The 23,491-nt window shown below is 37.6% G+C and overlaps 1 protein-coding gene across 4 annotated transcripts in view; it reads left to right on the top strand.

Annotated features, from left to right (window-relative positions):
- MED27 (mediator complex subunit 27) overlaps positions 1-23,491 on the top strand; it is a 96,036-nt gene that overhangs the window by 32,963 nt on the left and 39,582 nt on the right. For all 4 annotated transcript variants that reach the window (XR_007509921.1, XM_049832041.1, XM_049832043.1 and 1 more), the window contains exon 3: positions 4,573-4,703. Coding sequence is in view for 3 of the 4 variants with exons in the window: in XM_049832041.1 (XP_049687998.1) it covers positions 4,573-4,703 (131 nt within the window). In the remaining variant the exon portion in view is untranslated. The remainder of the gene's footprint in view (positions 1-4,572; positions 4,704-23,491) is intronic.

Genomic DNA, 23,491 nt, shown 5'->3' with positions numbered 1-23,491 from the left:
GATGGGTAAGTATCGGTCAGCCACTTCTGTAAAACTCCATTTCTTGGAGGAATGGAAATAAACTCTTTTTTTATATTACCCGTATCTGAGAAAATGCTTTTTTGTTTATGTATGTGGTCAGTAAGTATTTCCATGAGAATGGAAGAAACATCACAACAGAGTAATGTGGTTACAAAGAAAAGTCATTTTTCTGCTTTCACTTTTCAAAGAAAACCTAAAGCTTAAAAAGCTTTAAATAATGGTAATATGTAAATTTAATGTGCAACTGTGAGTTGACATGGTCAATTGTAAATGCTTCAAGTGTTTGGTTGGTTGGTTGGGTTTTTTCCCCCTTGATTCTTACCTTCTTCCTACCCAACCAGTTTTTACAATGTTAAGTGGCCTTGTCAGTAAGTGGAGTGTAATGACTTGTTTGGTCAGCAGTCAGCACATGCAAAATTTCCAGCCCATGAATTATGTAAGCTAAAGACCTTTAGACCCAGCATGATTCTAATGATGGAGCTTTAATTTTAAAAGTTTTCAATTAGCTCTGTGTATGTGTTTGTAGTTTCATAACATACACTATAAAGTAATCCTATAGGCCAAAATATGATCAGTCACGATACAGTCAGTACATTTCTATTTAATGAAGGGACCTTACTGTGTTGTTCTGGTTTAAGCCCTTTGGCTGTGGTTTGGCTGTAGCAGAAGGTTTCTGTCTGCTCCAAACCTTAAAGATCATCTGCAGAAGACAGTGTGATCTTTCAGGGGCATGGAGGGATTCTTTTTTGTTTGTTTTGATTGTTTTAGGAGGTGCGTTGCCTTGTTTCTCGTGAGAAGAGAGTCACTGGTGTAGAATAAATAAAAGATGTGATTAACTTTTAAAAAAAAACTAATGCTCTCAGAAATAAATACAGTCTGCATTTCTCTAATACACCTTCTCTGTTTAAATAGTTCATGTGAAAGCCAAAGACATCTTACATGAATGAAGAAATTGCCCTCCTTACAATTACAGCTGTGAGAAAACTGACTCCAAAGTGCTATCTCTGCTATGATGTATTTCACTTTGTGAGGAAGATGGAGAGCCGTTAATATGTGAATGTAGTTTTCATATACTCAGGAACACTGTGAAAATGTGAATTATGGCACCTGTAAAACATCACTGATAAACATTTCTTCTAGAAAATACAGGCCATCTTGCTATTACCATAAAAAATAATGAATCTCAAAAATATTGAAATTTAAAAATACTCCAACTTCTGTTTTTATTTACCTTCAGGTAAAGCTTTTGTATGTATTGAAGTGTTAATTTTCAGTACTTTTCCTACATCCTTGACAACTAGAGTCTCTTTTGATTTTTAAAATGTGGAATTCACACATCTACTTGGAACCACAGTTTTAAAAAAATATCAGCTATCATGAGACTCATCATAAAACTGCACAGGTTGGCACTGGTGTATATCCTAGCTGCTAAGTGTTATAAATTGATTTTTTTTTGTGGTTGTTTTTTATTTCTTAGTTTTCTGAAATAGATTTTGTGTTTCATCTGCATGTATTGGGGGACAAAGATCAATCTTGTTGAAATTTTACAGAGGAATATTTCATTAGGAAGTAAAGAGCTTAGCTTCACATAAACCAGTTGGAATTCCCCAAAGCTGAAAGACGTGGATGCTTGCTGTAATAAAGCCTCTGAATGATAGGGAATTCCTAAGCGGCTGGTAGAGAAATGATTTGCAGTACTACCTAGTGCTGCACAAATACGCAAGTTCAGTGAGTATTTAACATGTTTTATGGATAAAGCTATTGCTGTTTACCATTCTGCTGGTTTAGATGAGCACGGGTTTTGAAAGCAGGTGGAAGGTTGTTGGGAATACACTTAGAGAAGGCAGTTGTGACCATCCACAAGTGCCCAATTTTTGGCTGCGTTGGGTTGCAGGGTCTCTTAGACCTGCATGGAGCACCCCTCTGTAGACACTAACTGAAAGACACAACAGCTCTGCTGACTCAAACCAAAGGATCATGTCGCCCCATATCTCATCTCCAGCAGTAGCTGTAAGCATATACCTGTATACAATGTTCTTCCAGCTATCAGCAGTCTATGGCTCAGGGATTTCTTGAGCTAAATATGGTTTCTGTGTGTTTGTTAACCCTCAAAGGGTTTGTGTCCCATGAACTCATCTCAGCTTCCCTGTATGAGCCTTTTAGCACTCCTAATATCCTCTGACAGTATGTTTCATGTGTGTTCCCTAAGGTGAAGAGATTATGTTTGGAAACAGTGTTCTCTTGTTAGTAAGCAAAAATTTTGAGGCGATTCGTATTTTTTTAGCTGAGATTTGCTGTTATGGCCGATGCTGGCAGACAAAGGTATTTATTTTGCAAAAGGAGAAAGGAGCTGAATGGCATGTTTATTATCTATCAGGACTGCTGAATCTCCCTGCTATACTTTTGATGCTAGTGGTACTGATTTGGCACTATTTTCAGTCTTGTTTCTGCTCCTCAGAACAAAGGATTAAGAAACAATTTCCCAGTCTCTTCAGTTAACACCCCTGTGCCCCCAAAAAGGAATGCATTCTGTGCAATACAGTATGCGATACTTTAATAATGTATAAATCAAGTTGGACAGAAGCTGCCTGTCAGTTTTATTAACTTTGACCTTTTCTCCCATTATAAGGATAGTTTTGTAAATATTTAATGGCCCTTATAGATTTTGACAGTTGGACCTGCATTCCTAGGAGCAAAGGTAGATTATAAAGAAATACTTATAATTAATAAAAATAGCTTAATCATTGGGAGTCAGCCTTCAAGGACAGAATTGGTTTTTAGAATATATTTATTTTTAATTCCTTTTTTTTTTTATGCCTGACCACTAAATGTCAGATTAACCAGGAGGTTATGAAATGTTTTTAAAAGGTTGCATTTAAAATTCATCTATGATTAGCACCTGTGATTACCTTCATTTCTAAGCAAGTGTCCAAATGATGGTATTTACTTGAAATACCTGTCAGTGTCATTCTGCGCAGTGAACGTAAATGAATGGTGTCAACAGCACATAATTGCTGAAGGAGGGCTGCTCTTAATAAGATGCAAGAAGAACAGGGACAAGTGTATTCCTGGAGTCAGAGGGGTCTTCTGCCAGAACGGTCTTTCCCTTTAATTCCCTGCATATTGCGCTCACTGCAAATTCTGGTAGTGAAGATTGAAAACTAAGCCCCTGACAGTTTGAAACATTGCCTTTCAAACATGTACTGTCCATTGCTCTCATTGATTTCTTTTTTTCTTTCTTTTCTCCCCCCCCCCCCCCCCCCTTCAGAAATCTGTCGGAGAAAAACAAATTTGAGCAAAATTCATTGGTCTAAGCAGAGTGCTCGGGGCATTACAATCCCCCCACCTTCCCTGGCGGAGCATGGTTCTCTTCCCATTAGGAATGCGATGTGTCTTCATGTTGTGCCACGGCCGAGATGACGTGGCAAAGCAGCCAAGTAAATCAGGAGCCTGTTAAAAAGCCTTATGGATGCTCTGAGCATTGACATTTGAGTCAAATTGGCTCACAGGATAGCTTCGCTCATTTTAATAGTCGTTTTCAAGTAGATCACTTTACCAAGCTTTGCTCCCCTCATTTTCAGCCAGTACCCTGCAGAATAGCTTTGCCTAAGACCACTTTATTTTCTGTAACCTTTTTTTAGATGCAGACCACATGGTTAGAGTTGTTAATGTGTTAAACAGTTTGCCTTTTTCAGAACAAATCTTCAGACAATTTAATGAACACATTGGTGTGGGGACTAGAATGATGAAGGAAATTGCATTTGTCTGACACCAAATCTTTGTCCTGCCCCTTCTCTTCAAAAATGGAGGACTAAATGTAAATGTAGATTGAAAGTGTTTAGAGGTGAGCTTGTAACTTGTTGCACTTGAAGCTGGTTTCAGGACAGACACAGCACTGTAGCTGTTCTTAAATCTGTAAGCAGTGGGAATGCACTAAAAATCTTGCAGATTCATGTTGTGTCCTTCATAAATTTGTCTTTCATTGGCAGGTAAAATAAAAGGTTAGAGGAGAAAGCTACTGAATGTGAATCTTTCTGCAAAGCTATGGAGATGTGCTAGCAGGTATTTTAAAGGCTAGATTTTTCTTTACAGTGGTAGAAACTTCTTTGCGAGTGTTTTGTGGTTTTATGTTCAAGAAAAAAAGATGTGTTATTTCTAAAAAGCTGGTTTATATAGTGAAAGGGTTGCATCTTTCTTCCTCTTATCTCCCAAAAAGTAAGAATGCTTGATCCCTTGAGAGGAGAAACAGTCTTAACATTTAAAAGCAAGCCCAAGTTTCAGGAGAGGTAGGACTTGAGAGGAAGTCTTTGATTCATCATCTTACTTGCCCTATAGCATAATTTCCTTGTAATACCTGTTTCACAGCAGACTTTTTTTAATATGCTTTTGTTCATATTGTCTTCCATCCAAGCAATATATATATATATATGAAATACCATACATTAACTTGCTGACTGACTGTAATTTGAATCAGGTGGTACAGACAGTAGAGGTCTGACATAGAGTAGTGCAGTGGTGTGTATTTTAATATATATGGTTTTTATTATCCAGTTGCAGTACCATGCCGGGCTAGCATCTGGCCTTTTGAATCAGCAGTCTTTGAAACGTTCAGCCAACCAGATGGGAGTATCTGCAAAACGCCGACCAAAAGCCCAGCCGACAACTCTTGTCTTACCTCCACAGTAAGTAATGGAATATGTTGAAGAGTTGGCAGGGGAGGGGAGCGGATTCTTTTTTTAATCTTTTTATTTAATTATTTATTCTTTTAAGTCATCATAATAGCAGCTTTGTGCTTGCATTTTTGTTTCATACAAGTTGACTTATTCTTGTTGGATGGGTGGGGTACCCTATGGAAACAGTATTTTGTTGCTTCTGTTTATGGAGGCACTGTGACAACAGAAAAGTTGCAAGCATTCTTCTTTGTAGCAGGTAATAAAAGTTTTTGCAACACGAGATTGTCATTGAAGAATGATGTTCCCCTGATTAGTATGACTTGGAGCTTCAAGTAGGACTTTTCTGAAGGTCCTAAAAGGCTGAAGCCAAAAAGTCTTTGGTGTGAGTACTTTCTCGACAAACGTCTGTTCTGAGTCCATCTGTTCACCATATGTTAATTTTGCATTGGATCTAAACCTCTTTTACAGGTGACAAGCAATTACGAGGACACTTAGAAACTGTTTGAGGACATACAGTATCAACACTTTAGGCAGTCTGTGTACTGATGCCAAAAACACAGAAATGTCCACAACTAAGCTTATAAATTAATAAACGGCTTAAATTATTTAGTTACATATAAGAAAATTATCATTATGTAGAAAATGAAGTGCTAAGCAATTATTCATTGTACTGAGCATCCTTGTAGTTTGTGGAAACTGCCTGCTTTTTTTCACAGAACAAGAGTCACTGATGTATAAACACTATGCTACTAAAAGCTTCATAGTTGTAATGATAGAAATCCCTGTTGTCACCAGAGTCCACAGGCCTAAGTTGATGAAAGAATCTAAGGAAGTTTGGAGGTTTTTTCCTTATATGAAATGAGAAAAAAATCAGAGTCAACAGAGCTTTCCCCTTGTATATTAACTTTAAAAGGCTGCTAATTCAAGAATCCATAAATGTTCTGTTGTTTTACCGATAAGTCAGATGATGACAAATGGTTAGAAGGGCAGCTTTAGCAGAACTACAGGTTTGAAAACCAGATGTTCTTTCTCTTATACCTGTGAAAGATCGGGGGTATGTTGTGACAAACTGGCTAAATAGTTTTCTTCCTTTGTTGGGATATCAGGTTTATCCAGAGCTTAAAATGGACTTCTCCAAGAAGTCTATAAACTAGAGTACTGTGATATGAGTTGTCACAGTTTTTATTCAGAGATCTTAAAATATTTTGGTGTTCTGTTTTGTTTTTTTTTTTAATCATGGCTTCTCCAGTTACTAGAAATACATATAGTGAGAGAGAAAGAGCTAGCTTCTATTTTTGCATAGAAAAGTCTGTACTTGAAACAGCTGCAACTCTATAATGACGTATATAATATACACATTTAAAGGTATTGTATGTCTTTTTATCTGCAGGTCATTTTTCCTTCAGTGGTGCATTTATGTAGAATTTGCAGATAGAATGAAATTTTAGTGTGGTAACTAGACTTTAGCTAGTAGTTGAATTATGTTTCAGTATCTTATTACCACTTCCAGCATTATTCACAGGGAAAATAATGTGTTTATGCTGAGCTGGCCCTTTATCTGTCGCTGGTTTCCTCCTCTCTGGCTTCGCTTTGACCTTTCCTTATTTGTCCTTATCTGCTGTCTTGGTGTGTCTTAAGAAGACAATAATAGTTATATTAAGTCAAATCAAATACCTGTTGAGCCCAATATCGTGTCTTCAACACAGGGCAGAAGCAGATTATGAAAAGACTTATAAAAACAAGCTTATGAGAAGTATGAAAAGAAAAAGACTATGGCAAATGGATTTCAATATCTTGATTTTTTTGCTGTAGTTTCATGCTAATAATGATGAATCATGCTGTGATTTTTTTTCTTTTTATTTCTCTTCATTCTCTCTAAAATGCAAAAGAAGAAAACATCTAGGTACGCAACTACATATCTCCTTGAAAGGGCATACTGCATACTAATTTTCCCATGGCAATTCAGGGATTTTTGGGTTTTTTTAGCTTTATTGATTAGTCAAGAAAGGGGTAACTATTTCTTTGTCTTTTTTTGTTTTGATGTATGCTATTAAAATTAAGCTCAGTGACAAGTCTTTGGGCTGAGTAACAATGTGCTATGAGTCAAGTATATATTAAATGTTGTTCAGAGCAACTATATTATCTAGAGCTTTTCTTAAACTTGAGTAGTTAAAACCACCTATGTGCCAAAATGTCATTTTAGGATAGCAGATTGGAGCAAATAGCAACGCTGCAGTAATCCTTTTCAGCCAGCAATGGAATGCAGGAAACACTGTTGCTCGGGAGGCAACGCAGGTGATGATTTGGACAAAGAATCTTCTAAAAACTGTTTTATTTTTATGCAGATTTTGCATATGGATAGTTTGATACTTAACATTCCCTCATTTGAGTTAAAGGTAGCGTTAGAGACCATGTTACTGATCTATTTATTTGTTTTGTGTTCCTGTTCCTTGAAGAAACTGCACGGGCAACTTTTGCTATTGCACATTACGTTCTTAATGGCAATGATGCAAACTGAGCAATTACCTTGCTAATCCATATATTTGATTTTTACTGGTATAGTGAGACTTGAGTTTTGTTCCACAGACTGAACATACCCAAATGGTGTCTCTTCACATGAGGGGTGATACAAAACTTGATTCTTGTGCTGTGTCAACTCATTGTTCACTTGAGCCCTTAGTCTCTCTCCCTGCTCTGCTGTTTCTTCTCCCTTCCAACAAACAAACGAAAAACCAAAACCTACCAACCAAAAAAAAACCCCAAAACAAAAACCTCAAACCTTCTCAGCCTGTCTTGGAGGCTGAGCCATCTCTTCCTATTCCATGATCACAGAAGGAGCTGGACAAAGGATTTCGCTAATGGCAAAGCTGATTCTTGGTCAACACATTTATTTGTCCCTTGCCAGCCTTAGGCCATCATTTGATGTCCTCTGGTTTGGAGGCGAAGAGATCTAGTTTTTCACTAGTAGGTATCTGAAATGGCCGCATCGATGTTGAATCAAAAAGGGTTTTTTAAAAATGGAAGGTCTCTGTCCTATGCAACCAGTACTAGGAAAATTTTCATTTTCTCGCTGTTTTCATTATCTGAGGGCTTCTAAGGGTGCTGAACAGTTTTGAAGAGAGACCTTTTGGTGTTCAGTTTTGCTTTTCAGTATTGGTTTTCTCTGGCTCTGAAAGTGCAGAAAGGAATACTAGATTGATATGCGTCTCATTTCTAGCCAAATGTATCTGTTTGAGAAAATGACTAACTGCTGGCTTCTTTCTCTCCCTGCTTTGTCCCTCCTTCTGTCTTCTATTAACAAGACATCTCCCTGTACTTGCTAATAGATGCGTTCCCTCACATGCTTCTCATCTGGCTGCTGGTTCCTTCCTTCTGTTAAGAATCTTAAAGCAGTGTTTGCTGAAGTGCTGAAAGCTGTCAGCTCCTTCCAAGTGACTAGGAAAGCATATACATGCAACCGTTCTGAAAACTAGGATGGCTTCTTCTGTTTGAAATAAATAAATAAATATGGTAAGAAATGATGGCTCTTAGTTTTTTCTTTCCTTTTGAAATGTAGTAATTGACGCAGTTAATTAATCTTGTATTATTTTGCTTGGTACCACATCTCAAAAACAAATTCCCAGTTATGAAGTTGTCTTCATGACCCTGTGGGAGCAGAACGCTGCACCCCAAAGTCTGGGGTGGCTGAGAGCAGTAAGACCATGGAGGTGGTCCCTGCCAGTGGACCACCCTTCTGAGAGCCCAGCAGACTCTAGTATGTCATTGTCTAGCTGGAAAATGACAGCAGTGAGTCACAGTGAGATGAGGAGGAAGAAAGAAAAGAGTAAACAGGCTGTTGACTATATTCTTGCGGTTGTGTTCATCGGCATACACAAGAGGGTCAGTTAGTTTTAATGGGAATTTTTAGGGGTGTCAGCTGAAAACCTTGTGACTTTGATAGCTCTTTTGTGTGGGGCTTTCTCAGTGCTCCCAGATTAATCATCTGTCTCCTCTGTCTGGAAGGAAATTGCCAGAACAAGAACTTGCTCACCACAAAAGGTACTGAGACTCTTGCCCTTTATGGTGCCTTTTAGGCTCATTTGTTGTGACATTTGCAGTTTTGGGGAAATAAGCACACTATAAACAATAAACAAGTGGAAGTCTGGTCCTTGTTTGACAACTTCAGGCTCAATGGACAGAGGGGCTTGAGTAAAACAGAGTCTAATTTTTTTGTTTTAGGGCTCTTCAGCTTGTCTTGTAAATCTCTTGTGGTCTGATGTATGCCCTAACCTGACAGTGAAAACATTGTAATAGATTGTGTAAAAATCTCTGTGAATTTGTACCCTATTGCTAGGAGCAGACCAGCAAAATTACTTTTCCTTTACTAAAAAAAAAAAAAAAAAAAAAAAAAAAAGACATTGGTCTAGATAGATGAGCAACAAAAAGCTGTGAAGATAACTTTTCTTTTAGGAGATAATAAGGACTTGAGGATAGAGTGCTGGGCAGAGGCTCAGGAGGGCCAGGTTGTTTCTGCCACTTGTTCTGGGTGAGATGGAGGAGGTGTCTATTCTGCTCTCTACTCCTCAGAATCCATCTGGATTCTTCTTATAGAGAAGATGGGTATATTCAAAAGAAGACCATACTTGCTCCATTCTTTAGAACTACATTAGCAAAAGATGCTCTTCAGTGAGGGTTCTCCTTAAAAAAGTTAAATTTACTGGCTCAGCAGGTATCTGTTCATCTGGATTTGGAAAATAAATTTACAGATATCCCAAACTCTGTGTTTATTGCAGCTTGATTCAGTAGCAGCATAGTCAAAGTGTAGTACTTTCATAAATAACATTAATGCCCTATCAGTTCTGTCATATAAGTAGTACTGTAACATTCTATTGTATTTGTTCAACAGCTTTCTTCAGGACACACAAATTAATTCTTGAGGAAGGAATTTCATTTAAAATAGTCAGTGATGTAGTATTCAAAAAATAAAATGTTGCTATTTTTAGTGGTTAACTGGAAGGTATGTATATATATAAAAACCATGCACCCAGTCATCAGATGTGCCAGAATAAATTATTTGGAACTTAACTTGTGTAATTTATCATTTTTACATTAAGAAAAACCCTGATGAGCCCTTTGCCAAGAGTTTTTGGAGGAAAGGTTTTTTTCAGCATTTTGTTTTATAAACAGCATCTAATTGTTTCCTAGGTTCAGGGATTTTAATTGTGAAAGAAAGAGGCAGATTATTCTGAAGATAATGGCAAAGTGTGCTTAAACCAATAAATGTTCATAGGTTTTGTATTTTTTAAGACCGTATGTTTAAATTATGCTTATCTAGTCTGACCTCACTGTGTTACAGAGGTCTGAAATCCCAGCCAGGGATTCATACTTTGAAACCAAGAATCTGATGTACCAGCTAAGTGTGACACCTGGTATATAGGCGGTGGGGAATGTGGTTATTTAACACGCAAGTGTTGTTATTGCAATAATCCCATTCAGTATTATGAGCTGTACTCTTAACATTTGGGCCTCTTCGAAGAAAAGCATTCAAGAGTAGAAGAGCAAAGTGGGTGGCTATATTTTTCCGTTTTGAGAAAAGTCATCAGAAGTTCTTTGTGCAGTTCTAAAATTCTTCTTTCCCCCTACTGGCAGAGCTGTATTAAGTATCAATATTCATTAAATACCACAGAGATGATAATGTAATAAAGCAATAATCCTCAGGCCCACATCTATACTTCTTTCCAGAAGAGTTGAGGTTGAGAATATAATTAAAGATTAAAACTCTGTTTGCATTCTGGAACATGGAGATATCTTTTTGTACATGATGGGGAATTGTATTAATAAGGAAGAGATCAGTTTCCAATAACTTTCAATACTAGGAGCTCATTTAATATCCCTGTTCATGTTTAAGTTTCTCACGGTATTCCTTTTAGCTTGACTTTAGCGAGACAGTGCAACAGGAACTGTAAAAGAACATGTTGCTGAAATACGTGACCCTTTTGCTCCACAAATTAATCCCTTATTAGTTCTTTATACTGTAAGACAATAATATTTACATGGATAGGTTTAATTACTTTGCAGCCGTGTACTGTGTAGATTGAACATTAATTTTAGTATTTGGTATCTTGTGCACAGTTTGGATCACATCGTTGCACTGTTTTCTTTCTATTTTTAGTAAACTGATGAACACCTGTTCTGCAGATGTTTTCTGAAGCTGTTTTAGTATAAGTTGCAATGTATTACCATACAGTGAGATTGCATTTATCCCTTACTGATAATACTCATTTTTTGTGTTTGGAGTTTATGTGCACATCTTGCAGGATCTTTTGATGCTCAAGTCTCTAATATTTCACTTGGGTCAACTAGCGTGCTGGTTTTGACTGGGATAGAGTTATTTTTTTTTCCATATTAGCTTGTATGGGTCTATGTTTTGGATTTGTGCTGAAAACTGTTGATAATACAGGGATGTTTTTGTTATTGCTGAGCAGTGCTTACACAGTCAAGGCCTTTTCTGCTTCTCTCCCCACCCACCAGCGAGCAGGCTGGGGGGGCACAAGAAGGTGGGAGAGGACATAGCTGGGACAGCTGACCCCAACTGACCCAAGAGATATTCCATACCATATGATGTCATGCTTAGTATATAAAGCTGGGGGAAGAAGGAAAGGGAGGGATGTTCAGAGTTACGGTGTTTGTCTTCCCAAGTCACCGTTACACGTGACGCAGCCCTGCTTTCCTGGGGATGGCTGAACACCTGCCTGCCGATGGGAAGCGGTGAACGGATTCCTTGTTTTGCTTTGCTTGTGTGCACAGCTTTTGCTTTACCTATTAATCTGTCTTTATCTCAACCCACAAGTTTTCCTCACTTTTACTCTTCTGATTCTTTCCCCCATCCTATTGTGGGGGGAGTGAGTGAACAGCTGTGTGGTGCTTAGTTGCTGGCTGGGGTTAAACCATGACAACTAAGTAGAAAGCCACTTTAAAACTTTCTATATTGTATCATCACCTTGTTAAATAACTCTTACTTTCCCCTTAAAGAATCTTAGCCAATTGGTTCTTTGCTCTTCTATTTTTTTTTTCCCCTGCCCATGTGTTTGGTGGTGTTGTATGTGATCAGTCTCTGTTAATTACTTTGTCTTGCTTTTTAAGAAGCTCCATAGTTTTGCACAGAAGGTCCAAAATACTGGCTTTCCCCCCTCAACTATAGGTATTTTAACTACCAAAGTTATTCTAGCTAGGTAGAGTACTAGTTCTTCACCTCTTGAAAAACGATAGTGCTCGTTAAACAGGTGGTTTTGTGAGCATTTGTCCAATCCCTAGAGGAAAATCTATTTGAATTACACAGCATGGACTTTATAATTCAGGGGTTAGTATTCCATTCTTTTCTAAATGAAGTGGTGGTGGAGGGGTTTGATGTAACGATGAAGTTGGGTAGTATGCATTCCTCTAGAATTTTTGAAAGGAATACAAATAGTGTATATGTACTATTTAGGTTTTTAAAGGAAAACTACAGAATAATATGAACCTATTCAAACTGCCGCCTACAACGCTGCTTCAGAGAATAGCAACATCCTCAAGTGAATTTTTCAAACCATGTGGAATATAATAGAGAATAATGAGCAAACAGGAAACCACTATTTTGACAGCTTTGTTACAGGAAGATAAGTGCTGAGAAATTCAGATCGTAATGAATTTCAGCAGCTATCGAAAATACGATAGTTTCAAGTTATTTTAAGATACAGCCATGTTTTGGTTTGTTTTGGATTTTTCTTCAGGTTTCCCTTCTGCCTACTGAGCAGAGATGACAACAGTTGCTTTTAGACCAGTTGTTTTACAGAAATGAGACTGGACCCTGTTAGAGAAAGAGTACACCTTTCATTCTAGTTTTAGTGAGACCCTTGGGTACTTCTAGGTTCCTTAAATACAGTAAGTATTAAAGTTGTATCCTAGGGCACGGGAGGAAGAGTCATAGTTATATAATCCTAACTTCTTCATTTTCTTCTCAACACTGTTTTCCCCACCACTGAAAGCTAAGAAATCTGGTTGTCTGGATTACTATGAAGTACGTTGCCACCACAGTATTAGAAATAATGATTTAGTTTACCCTTAAACTCAATGGCAACATTTAAAAGGTGGCTTGGAGCTGATCTGGTTCTTTCAGATTCAGTAGCTGGGACACTCAGATCCCAAAGCTGGGGAAGCATCTGCCATGATTGAACCCATATTGTGTTACAAATTATGAAGGAAAATTCCTAGGTGATGGCACATCATTAAACTTTCTTGAACTGAGTTTTATTAAGAGAACAGCTGTGCGTGTGGGTGTCATGTTATTCTTTCTGGTTTTCAGATGTAACACAAATGAATTAACTAGTCCTTGTCATTTGGATGAAAGATGATTCTAAGCTTTTAAAGAGAATTTTTTTTTTTCCTAATGGCCCATGTCAACAGCAGTGATGAGTGGTTCATAGAGCTCGGTGGCCGGCTGTTCTCAGGCATAGAGCAGTGATGGGCCTGCCGTTGCTTTATCCTGTTTCTTTCTGTGTGTGTTGTTTAAATACTGAGGGGAAAAAAGCAGTCTGCTATTAAATGTAATAGCAGTCTATCTCTTTAGTTATGTGGTATTCACTGTTTAGCACTCAATATAATTTAACTGGAAAGAAAAAAAAACAAAGTACTGTTTTGATTCATGAGGGGCTTTATTAGACGACTCCAACGAGATCAAATCCAATAACTTACCGGGGATACAACACTGATTAGTCATCTTACTATTTGTAGCCAAAGATACTTTACTAAGCTCTGTTCCGAAAAAGAGAGAAGGGAGTAATCCAGCTGAACTTTTGATTTCAGCATAAGAGGTAGATTTTAAAACAAAGTGCTGTTAATTTTTTTTATGTCTCTGCTTTGTTTTCACTGCTGTTCAGTTGGGTTATCTATCATGTTAACTTTAGAACCATACATGTGGTTTGTAACCTGGTTAGATACCAAAGATACAGAAGGCAGGCAGATGATAATTTTTCTCCTCCCCCCCCCCCCCCCCCCATCTTTCTTTCCCTGTTTAGTCTGTGGGGCTCTTGAGCTCAGTTGATTGTCCTTTTCTGTGCTTTATTAAGGATATATGTTGTTTCTTTAGTTAGCGACAGTTTTGAATAGTGGGCCAACACAGATTTAGTGAGAATCTGAAATCTGAAGGAAAAAATGTGATCTGCTTTTAAAGTTTGTAGATGGTAAAAATGTACCATAGCACTGAGTCCTACAACAGATAGCTTCTGGGACCCATAGCCCACTTCTGCATCTCTGACTTCTAAATTTTTGTATGGCATATTGTAATACAATATAAATCCAATTGTCTTTCACACTGTAAACTTGATCACTCCAACAGTATTAAACCAGCATTTGGGCTATCGGAGAAACCTTCTTACAGTGTTAATATTATTTGGATTTTCACGGTTATGTCCAATCAGTAGAAGCGTTGGAGCCCCAGATAGAGCTGTATGACTTGGAGTTGAGCAGGAGCCAAACTAGACTGTTACACTGGTAAGAGGGAGCAGTTCCATAATAAACTGCTGTGGTTTTTAGCAGATTTGGTCCCAGTATGTGTGATGTGAGGAGTGGTGGGGTGAGGAGGCACTTCCCTGCTTTGTGCCCTGCGCCTTCCTGCAGTAGTCTGTAGTAGGTGGGTCATAGAGTAACTTCTGTGGAAGGTCGCTAAGTGTTGCCAAAGGTCTGGTACAACATGGCTTTTTGTGGAAGTTTTTTTGGGTTTATTTGTAACAGCTGCCATTCTTGAGTCTGGTGATGCTTGGTAAGTCAGTACTGAGTCAACACTTTTGCTGTTCTGTGCATCTTTAGAAATATGATTATTTTAAAAATTTTAATCTTGATCTAATCTCCTAATATGTTGATATATCTGACAGCAGAGGGTTCTGTAATAATCTTCTTTGTTTTGGTATGCCAGATTAATGCTTTTTTTTTGCTATATTTATATGCTGAATTTCATTTAATTCCATTAAGTGCTATACAGCTGCATATTTTCTTACAAAGTAATTACAAAAAAACCAGCAGGCATTGATCAACACAGATTGTCCAAAGGAAAGATTTTGACTAAACCCAAATGTTCCTTATGATATTCATTAACAGGATAATAATTTCTATCCATACAAGTATAAGAGACAAGGATCTTGGATGCTGCTTTATCCCAATTAAATTACTGAAATGTGCACTAGTTGTGTTGTAAAACTTTACAGTGTATTTTAACATAGAAGTAAAATCTGTTTTATTTATTCACTTTTCAACAAATATTCTAACCAACCACTATGGAAAGAGAGTGCATGTAATTAAGATTTCTAATTTCTTTACAGTGTATAGAGCTTCACTTACTAGTGTGTTGTGAGCTGTTATGGACTGATAGCCTTAGCTCAAATGTCCTTGCAGTGAACACCTCCATGAACATGTCTGTCTTGAAGACAGTAGCCAGAAGAGGCCTGGGGCTGATTGCTGTTGATATTTTGGTGTCATATTCCCCAAACTAATCCTACAAACAGGATTGCTCAGAGTGTGATGTGCAGCACTGTGTGACTGAGCACAGTGGTTTGAAATAATTCCCATCTACTTTGCTGAAGATCAGCTGGAGCACTCCATGGCTGGGAAATGAAAAAGCTGCATCTTTTTGGAAACTTTGTGCCATGTACTGGCCTTGATGTACAAGTTCATTTTCCAGCATATGCACAGATCCGCAGCAGCGTGTAGCCCTTACTGAATGTTAGTGTTACTGAGAATTGCAGCTGTGTTGTAAAAGAGCAAATTTCTGACTCTTTGATGTATGTTTGCCTTAAAGGTAATGTTTGTGTGAGAACTGTGCCATTAAAAGGTGGCAATTAATTAAAAGTTGTTCCACAGTCCCAACCATTAGAAGATGCCCTTGCAGCATTTACAGCAGAACACTAATACTGCACTGTAGGGAATCCTTGTACTTTCAGTAAAAAAAAGAAAATTAAGGATGAAGATTTTAATGTGTAATTAAAGACTGCAAATACTAGTTTAACTGCTTGTTTCTGTGTCAAAAAAAAAAAAAAGAAAAAAAGGAATACAAACTACCAGTGGTTGGACTAATTAGATAGTGAAGAACAAGCTAGATGAGAGAGGAAATTTGTATGAACTTAATAATGATATCAAAGCTTTTGCTAAAGCTGTGATTTTATCATATGATTGCTTTAACCCCCCCCCCCCCCCTTTTTTTTTTCTTGCTTTACTATTTGGGGGAGGGGGATTAGAGGCTATTTTACTGCAGCAGACAATCTATCTAAAAAGAATAAATTAAAACTGCCGCTTGCCAAATTCAGGAACACATTTCAGCAAGTGTTTCCATCTGCATTGGTTGTATATTCCCTTGTCAAAGATGATGAGCAGAAAGAGCAGAGCCATAATAAGGTGGAAGGGGAAGGTCTTTATATTTTGGTGGCTTAGCAAGAACAATGTTATTGCATAATCATCTTGTATAACGTGATGCGATGTGAACGTATTTATTAATGGCTTTATTTCTATACCTCTACATGATTCCAAGTAACTGTTAGCTATTTGTGAGGAAAACTAAAAAGCTATACTGCGAGGGGGGGTAAAAGTATTTTCAAATGTGAAACCTGTACTGTTAAGGAGAAGAAAGCTCTAGGTGTATCACAGTAAAAAACTTTGACATGTATGTCGTACCTGAAAATAAAGGCAATTAAAGTCCCGTGTAGTTTTGACAGTAATTCTACAGAAGGGGAAAGTTTTCCGAAGTAATGAACTGCAGATGGGGATTTACCTGCGGATTAAAGGGGCTGCTCCCTTCCTTGAGGACCACAGTGGATGGTGGGCTGGCCACGCTGCAGTGCTGCCTCGAGCAGCTGTATTCAGCACCCATCAACCGACCAGACATTTGAGTTTGAGAAAGACAGCTAAATGCCCTTTCTAACTAGAAGGATACAGTAGGAGAATTGCTTTGCTCTGCTTTCTTTAGTTGGTGTTAAAAATAACTGTTATTACTTTTTAATTTCACTTTAGGGCATTCTCTGGGTATTCATGTGTTCACAAGGTACCCTGTGGATGGGTTAAATGAAAAAAGCTTGGGTAGCAAATTCCAGCTGATGACTTCATAGAGTTTTCCTCTAAACATCATCTTCATTGATAATGATTTGAAGTATTTTGTTACAATTATTTTGCTAGTCCCATTTTCCCAACTGCCAGTGGAAAAAATAAATAAAATGTAGCCATTAGAAGTTTCACTGGGTGAAGTGACTTGGTTTTCATCCCTTTATAGGTGCTGCTCTACTGTTATTTTCATTCCTGATGGTTTAATTTTGCAAGGCACTTCTTCGCTGTGTAGGTTTTACCTAATAAAGACTAACACTGTCTTTGTAATTTCAGTAATGTAACTCAGTAGTATGTGTATGTCATTTTGAAAACAAGTGTATTAATAGTGTAATGCACACTTCTAATTGGACATAGATACATTTGCCTCTATTAGTATTTCCTGATTCTTCCCTTTGCACGGGTAGCAAAGGGCATAAAACACTGTGGACAGGGAAGACCACGTTAACATTGGCAGACTTAGTTTTGACTTTTTTCTGTGGCTGCATGCAGTCTCTATTGTCTGTGAGTCATGGCCAGGGGAATCTTGTAGTAAGTCCTCTAATTTTAGCAACCAAAAGCATCTCCATGCAGCAATTTTTGCATTGGAATTAAATTTTTCTGTTGTGTTGCTCAGGATTGTTCTTACAAATTCTATGTTGGGAAAGATAGTAAGAGTTTGGCACAGAGATCATGGTAAAGTAGTTAATTGCTTATTTAACCTTTGCTGAGTTTAGCTGGACACCTTGAATGAAGTGAAATAAAGATTACATTCTGTGTATGATCATTGTGCTCCATTGTTGCCTATAATACTTTGTGTCCCTCACAAAATATGATTGTGGAAGAGTGTTCAGCCTTTTCATTCTGTAGTATGAATGTTTGAAAGCACTTAAAGATACAGAGATTCCTGAATAAGTTATTGCAGAGCAAATTACTGTTTTGTTGAGTTACTCTATGCCTCGGTTTCCCCACATGAACGATGTGAATTGTATTATCTGGGAACTGTGCAGAAGTGCTGAGAGTGACTCGAGTAATATTTGTACAAAGCTGGGATAAGAGAATGTATTAACTATAAGGCAGATGCTTTCATCCAGGGGAAGAGTCTGGATTTTTGTCTTTTATTGTCAGTTGTTCAAGACCAGTTAATTTTTCACAAAATTCAAAGTCCAGAAGTGACACGTTGCGAAGAATGAATGACCATATAATTCCTACTTGCAAGACCTAATAGGAAGCTCTAACTATCCACTGTCAGCGTTCATTGTGATAAATGAATGGTGATGTATTGTTCTGTATCCTCTGTGTTCTTGCCTTTAGGTGTTCATTTCAGTGATGGAAGACAAAGTGCAGACACATGAAATAATTACGCAGCAAGCTTGGCTGGAGCCTGTCAGTCTGTGTCAAGCTCCCTAGACTTCTTGAATCTCTAAATTGTTGAGCTCTTTTGCTGATTGTTGCATTCAGTGTTTGGTGTTAAAATCAAATGTGCTCTAGAAGTGGCCAAAAATACCCCACTGTTTTGATGTATTTTAAGTCAGAATTTAATACCTGTGTCCAAAATAGCACTATAAAACTGAGTTCCCCTCAAGCCAAAACCCAGGCTTTTCTACTTTCCTACTTTACATGCAGAACGTTCTTTCATTTTGGCTTTTGCATTTTGACAGTTGCTCAGCAAGGATGATGCTTTTGCTCATGACAAATTTGTATGCGCCTTGTAGACAGGTCTTATAAAAGCCTTTTGTGAAGGACTGAATGACAAATCAAACTTGGATCTAAATTTGGGGCTAATCAGCTACATGGCATACTCATAGTTTGAAGAATCATAGTTGAATCTTAACAATATTTTAGCTTTATTATAAATAATACGTAAGTTTAAACATTTATTGCTGCTTAACTTTTTTTTTATGGTTCAATTTTAAATTTAAGTTAAGAGGGTATTAGGCTGATTAGCCACATGTCGCTGAGGTGTACTGTTAGCAAGTAACACATAAAGTTTAGGAAATAATTCCTGGTTGATAATCATTGGTTTGGCATTTCTGTTGCTGAAGTGTGATCAGTCCACTGAGCATACTGAATAGACTCTGTAGTTGTAATTACTCCAGCTGTTCTACTCTGTGTTTATTCTTCGGGTACCACCTCTACTAACCCTCCGCCTGCTGCAGCTTTTTGTATTTTTCTAGTCAAGTAGACAGTAATGGAGAAGTCTGCTGTGGTAGTGGGTGCTCCAGGCTCTCAACTCTGAATCCTCTTTGATTTCTAGTTGGAGATTGAGTTGGAAGGGACCTCGGGAGGCCATCTAGTCCAGCCTCCCATTCAAAGGTGGTCTCTTGTCACAGCTAGATCAGATTAGCCGTGATGTTGCCTGGCTGAATCCTGAAAACCTCCGGGGATGGAAGACTACACTTATAGCTATTATCAAAGCAATTCACCTGCTTCTAGAGGTCCACGTAGTGCTGTTCTTGTTTAAACAGGCCTGCTGAAAACCCACATCTTAAAAATAGCCCTGTTCTCAGGAGGGTTCGAGGGAGGGTGGCTGGTGGAGGGAAAAAACAGGTATTTTTCGAGAAACTGCATTATCTAGTAATGTAGATTATAGTAGCCTGTTTAAAAAAACCACAGCGAAAAGCAAATGAGTTAACTAAAAGGAGTGCTACAAGGAGGAGTGCTTGGGTTTTAAAATAATATTTGTATGATTTTTTTTAAATCTAAAATTTGGCTTAAAAGCAGTTTACATGTTGATTCTTCCATGATTCATTCTACTTTGAAAGTTGCTCTTCATTTAGACAAAAGGTTACTTCTTCAACAACGGGATTTTACAGCATAATAGATAAGCAAATCTAATCCTATCTAATCTTAGATATTTCTAAGGAAGTGAAACGAATTTCTTGACAGAGCAATGGTGGCTCTTGTATGCCACTTGTGAAATGGGTTTGTTGACAGAAAATGCCAGGTAGAACTATTTTAACATGTGATTATGCTTTTAAATTGAAAATTTATTTTCAGTGCAAAGGTAGCAACTTTAACACCACAGACAGAAAATCAATTATAATTTTTGCTAGTACAGCTAAAATATTATCTGCTGCTACTAATTTCTTTTTGTTGTTCCACAATTGCTGTCTTCCCTCTGTTTTTTATTAAGTTGTCAATGGGGATAGGAATTCTGATACTGAACCCTAAGTGTTGTAATATCCCCCTTTCTCTCCTGCTCTGTACTTTTGCATCTGTCTGAAGTACCATGATTGAATCATCTGTTTCTAGGCTTGTATGTATTTAAGCCACTTAATCTTTGCTGTGTCTTAGGCATCATTCTCCACCAGCAAGCTCTTATGCAAGTGAACTACTGTTTGCTTTTGCTATTTATTGCTTTGTTAAAGTGTCAGTGTATACTAGATCTTAAAGATCTGCATTTTGCAAATGTCTTTAATACCTTCTGCTGAAGGTTCTTCTCCACACATCTTAAAATGCTGGTATAAACAAGCTACATAGGGTATCTGGTAGTTGGAGGGTCCTTAGTTTTCAGGTTGTTTCAAATATTTCCTTATCTGTTAACTTGTTCTGGTTGGTTGTTTCAGAGAATTTCAAAAAGAGCTTTTCTTTCTCTCATAAGGTCTGTCCAAATAGTTGACTCCCATTGCTTTCAAATCCTAAATAAGTAGTTCATTTCCATGTCCTGAGTGTGGATGATAGGCTATGTTGAGAAAAGTTCAGCTCTGATCAGAGCATAGAGCCTCTCCAGATGTGTCAGTCAGCACTGATGCAGTGTGGCATGCAAGGATGGAAAGTGCTCCTTGACTGCCCTGTGATACTGGGAAATGTATGTACACACATGTATTTAAGCTAATGTTTTAGGGTCTGTTTTTTTTTTTAAGCCCTTGGAAAGAGTAAAATGAGCCCTTTGGTTTTGCTCATATTTTCCGTCTTTTGCTGTTGCTGACTTCTCACTAGTTGCAGCTTACAAAGAAGTCTATTTTCAGTTTAATGGGATGGATTGCAGAAAGACAGTCAAAGCAGCGAACCTCTCAGTAGTGCAGCTGAAGATGTAACTATAACTATGTTTAATTTGCTTTCAGTCAATCTTTCTTTTTCTGCTTTCCTGTCTTCATGCTTCTTTTTCAGAGACATTGTGCAATGTTTGTCTCATTGTGTCTTTTGCCGAAGAGTTATACAATACAATCAATGGCTAGTATTTTTGTCTCCCTTTTAAAAATACCTGTGAAGTGCTATTTAGAATGGGTCTGACATCAGACCAGTGCAAGTGTATATTGTGTTTTGAATCTACAGAAAACTTGTTGATTGCAATTAGGCAAAAAGTGAAGAAAAATGATTAAACAAAAGTCAAATACAGAAGTGTGTGTCAATGCAGCGAGTAGTGAATGCAAACTGAGCATGAATGGAGAGCTCCCTTGAAACGTGCAAATTCACTGATGTTTGGAAATACAACTGCAGGACAATCTTTTGAGGTGATAGATACCATTTGGTAATATTTTATCTGTTTCTGTAGGGCATCAGCTTCAACTGGTTGACTCTCAGGAGCTATGTGTTAGCTCATTAATCATATAATTTGCTGTCATGTTACTAGGTGAACCTCTATCCTGGTAGCAGCATGAATTTGAGATAATGGTTTCCTAATCTAAATAGCTGTAATAGCCCTGGCCCTCATGGTTGACTTCATCTTTCCTCTGGTTGTTTTTAGAAAAATCTTTGATATAAGGTTACTCTTAATGACAGTTCTGTGTGTTAACACAGATAGTTGCAGCTGTATGTATTAATGCAGCTGAGTCCCATTCCCTTCTTTATACAGTATATTTTTAATTAAAACACTGTACTACAGTAATACATTGGTATATGTTGTATGTGTGTTTGATAACGAGCTATTCTGTAACTTTTACTCTGTGATGAAGCAGAGATTTTGATTTTTTTAAAATTGGGTATGGGTTTTATGCTATCGTCAGACGTTTTCCTAGGAAAATGCAGAGAGCTCTGTTGGATGGAATACTTCAGAAGATTTGCCTAGAGAGTTTTCAATCAAAAAATTACTGAACTCTCTTTCACAAGAAACCTTTAAGCTTGGACAGTGTAACTGTATAATGTAAACAGCTATCTCAAGAAAAGGAAAAATATAAACAGGAAGTTTAAAACAAAAAAAACCAAAAGTAACCTTGCCTTAAAGTACACTATCATTTATCTCCAGATTTAAATTTTTTTCTGTGTGCAGGGAATGTCTTTAGTCAATGTAAAAATCTAATTAAATCTTCTCATGGTAGTGATTCATAGCTGACCCTCTCTTTATTGGAGCATCTTGTTAGAATAATAAACCACTCCCTGCTGAGAGGCACTGCCATTGACAGACAGGCGAGACACTTTGGCTGCTGATTAGAAGAGGTTGATCAGGCTGGTATTGTCTTCAGAGTCTGTGAGAAATCTTTTATTGTCCCTTCTGTAGCAGAACTTTTGAGATGCCGTTTGGCAGAGTCCAAGTTCTCGCTTGTGACCATGTACAGTCCCATCCGGTGGTGGATTATTTCATGCCACTCATTCACATTACAGCAGGCAGTCTTTCTTTCTTTTTTCTTTTTTTTTTTTTTTTTAAATTAAGGACTGTGAACACATGGAGACTTTTTTCATCTGTAAATCTGTACCTATTTACTATTAGAAATTATCTGACAATTTGTAATTTCTTTGGGTAACCAACTTGACATTTCTTAAAGGAACTTGCTTTTTACAAGTTTTGGGCTCGATATTCATGAGGTGGATGCTCAGAATTAGGGAAACGTATCTAGGAAAACAGCTAGGCAGTGTTAATAATCATGTTTGTATTTACCTAAGGAGATCTTAATTTCTTGTTTTCCACTTAAGCAGTTTTCTCTGTTAGTGTACTTACATAAACAGAATTGTATTATTTTTTAATAGGCTGAACATTTCTCCCTGGTGGCACTAGACACAGTAGTTCTAAAAGGGTTATTCTACTTTAGTTATATTTGTCATAAAAGCTGGTTTGTGTTTTATTTTTTAGGGAAGCTCTGCAGGTAATGTAAACTGATGCAGGTACAAGAATATACTTACAAACAGAACTGTATTTGCTTACCATAGTACTTCTTGGGCTTTAGTCCAGGTTTCCGCCTGCCGAAGCACTTTAAACTCTGCTCTGCCTGTCCCACGCAATGGAGGAACACAGGCACAGCAGAAACTCCAGTGTTTAAAAAGCCACAGCGAACATAAAACCTGTCTGATCTCTGCTGTGGTCGCACACTGATCCTTGTGTGCAAGGGGAAGTAACATCAAATGAGGGAGAACCTGATTACAGGAGTGGGAAAATGGCCAAAAAGGTGCAGTGAATTTCTGCAGTCACTTTGCTGAGGTGTCTGGACTGAGTTTGGCAAGCCCAAGAGTAACTGGCATGATAAGCCCTTTCTTTTAACCAGCTCTGTTGTTTAAAGAGAAAGTTTTTTTCAGAGAATTTGCTTAAGGGAATTAGCCCTCCTCCCCCACATTGACTTTCAGTGGAAGCCACGCAATTAATTTCCATGAGCCCTCTAAAAAATCCCAATGTAAGGAACAGCTTGTCATGTTGGAGGAAGAAGTGATGAAAGTGTATTTTTTAGAAAATAATATTTTGAAGGGCTTCTCTCTCCAAACTGTTTGTACTGGGAGAGTCTTAAGTTTATAAATGACTAATTGTACTTGTTATGTGCAGTTTTTTGTACAGGAATGTAAAGATGACC

Source organism: Accipiter gentilis, chromosome 29 (genome assembly GCF_929443795.1).
Source record: "Accipiter gentilis chromosome 29, bAccGen1.1, whole genome shotgun sequence".
Classification (NCBI taxonomy): domain Eukaryota; kingdom Metazoa; phylum Chordata; class Aves; order Accipitriformes; family Accipitridae; genus Astur; species Astur gentilis.
The sequence above is the reverse complement of the archived record's forward strand: the minus strand, read 5'-3'. Positions and strand labels throughout refer to the sequence as shown.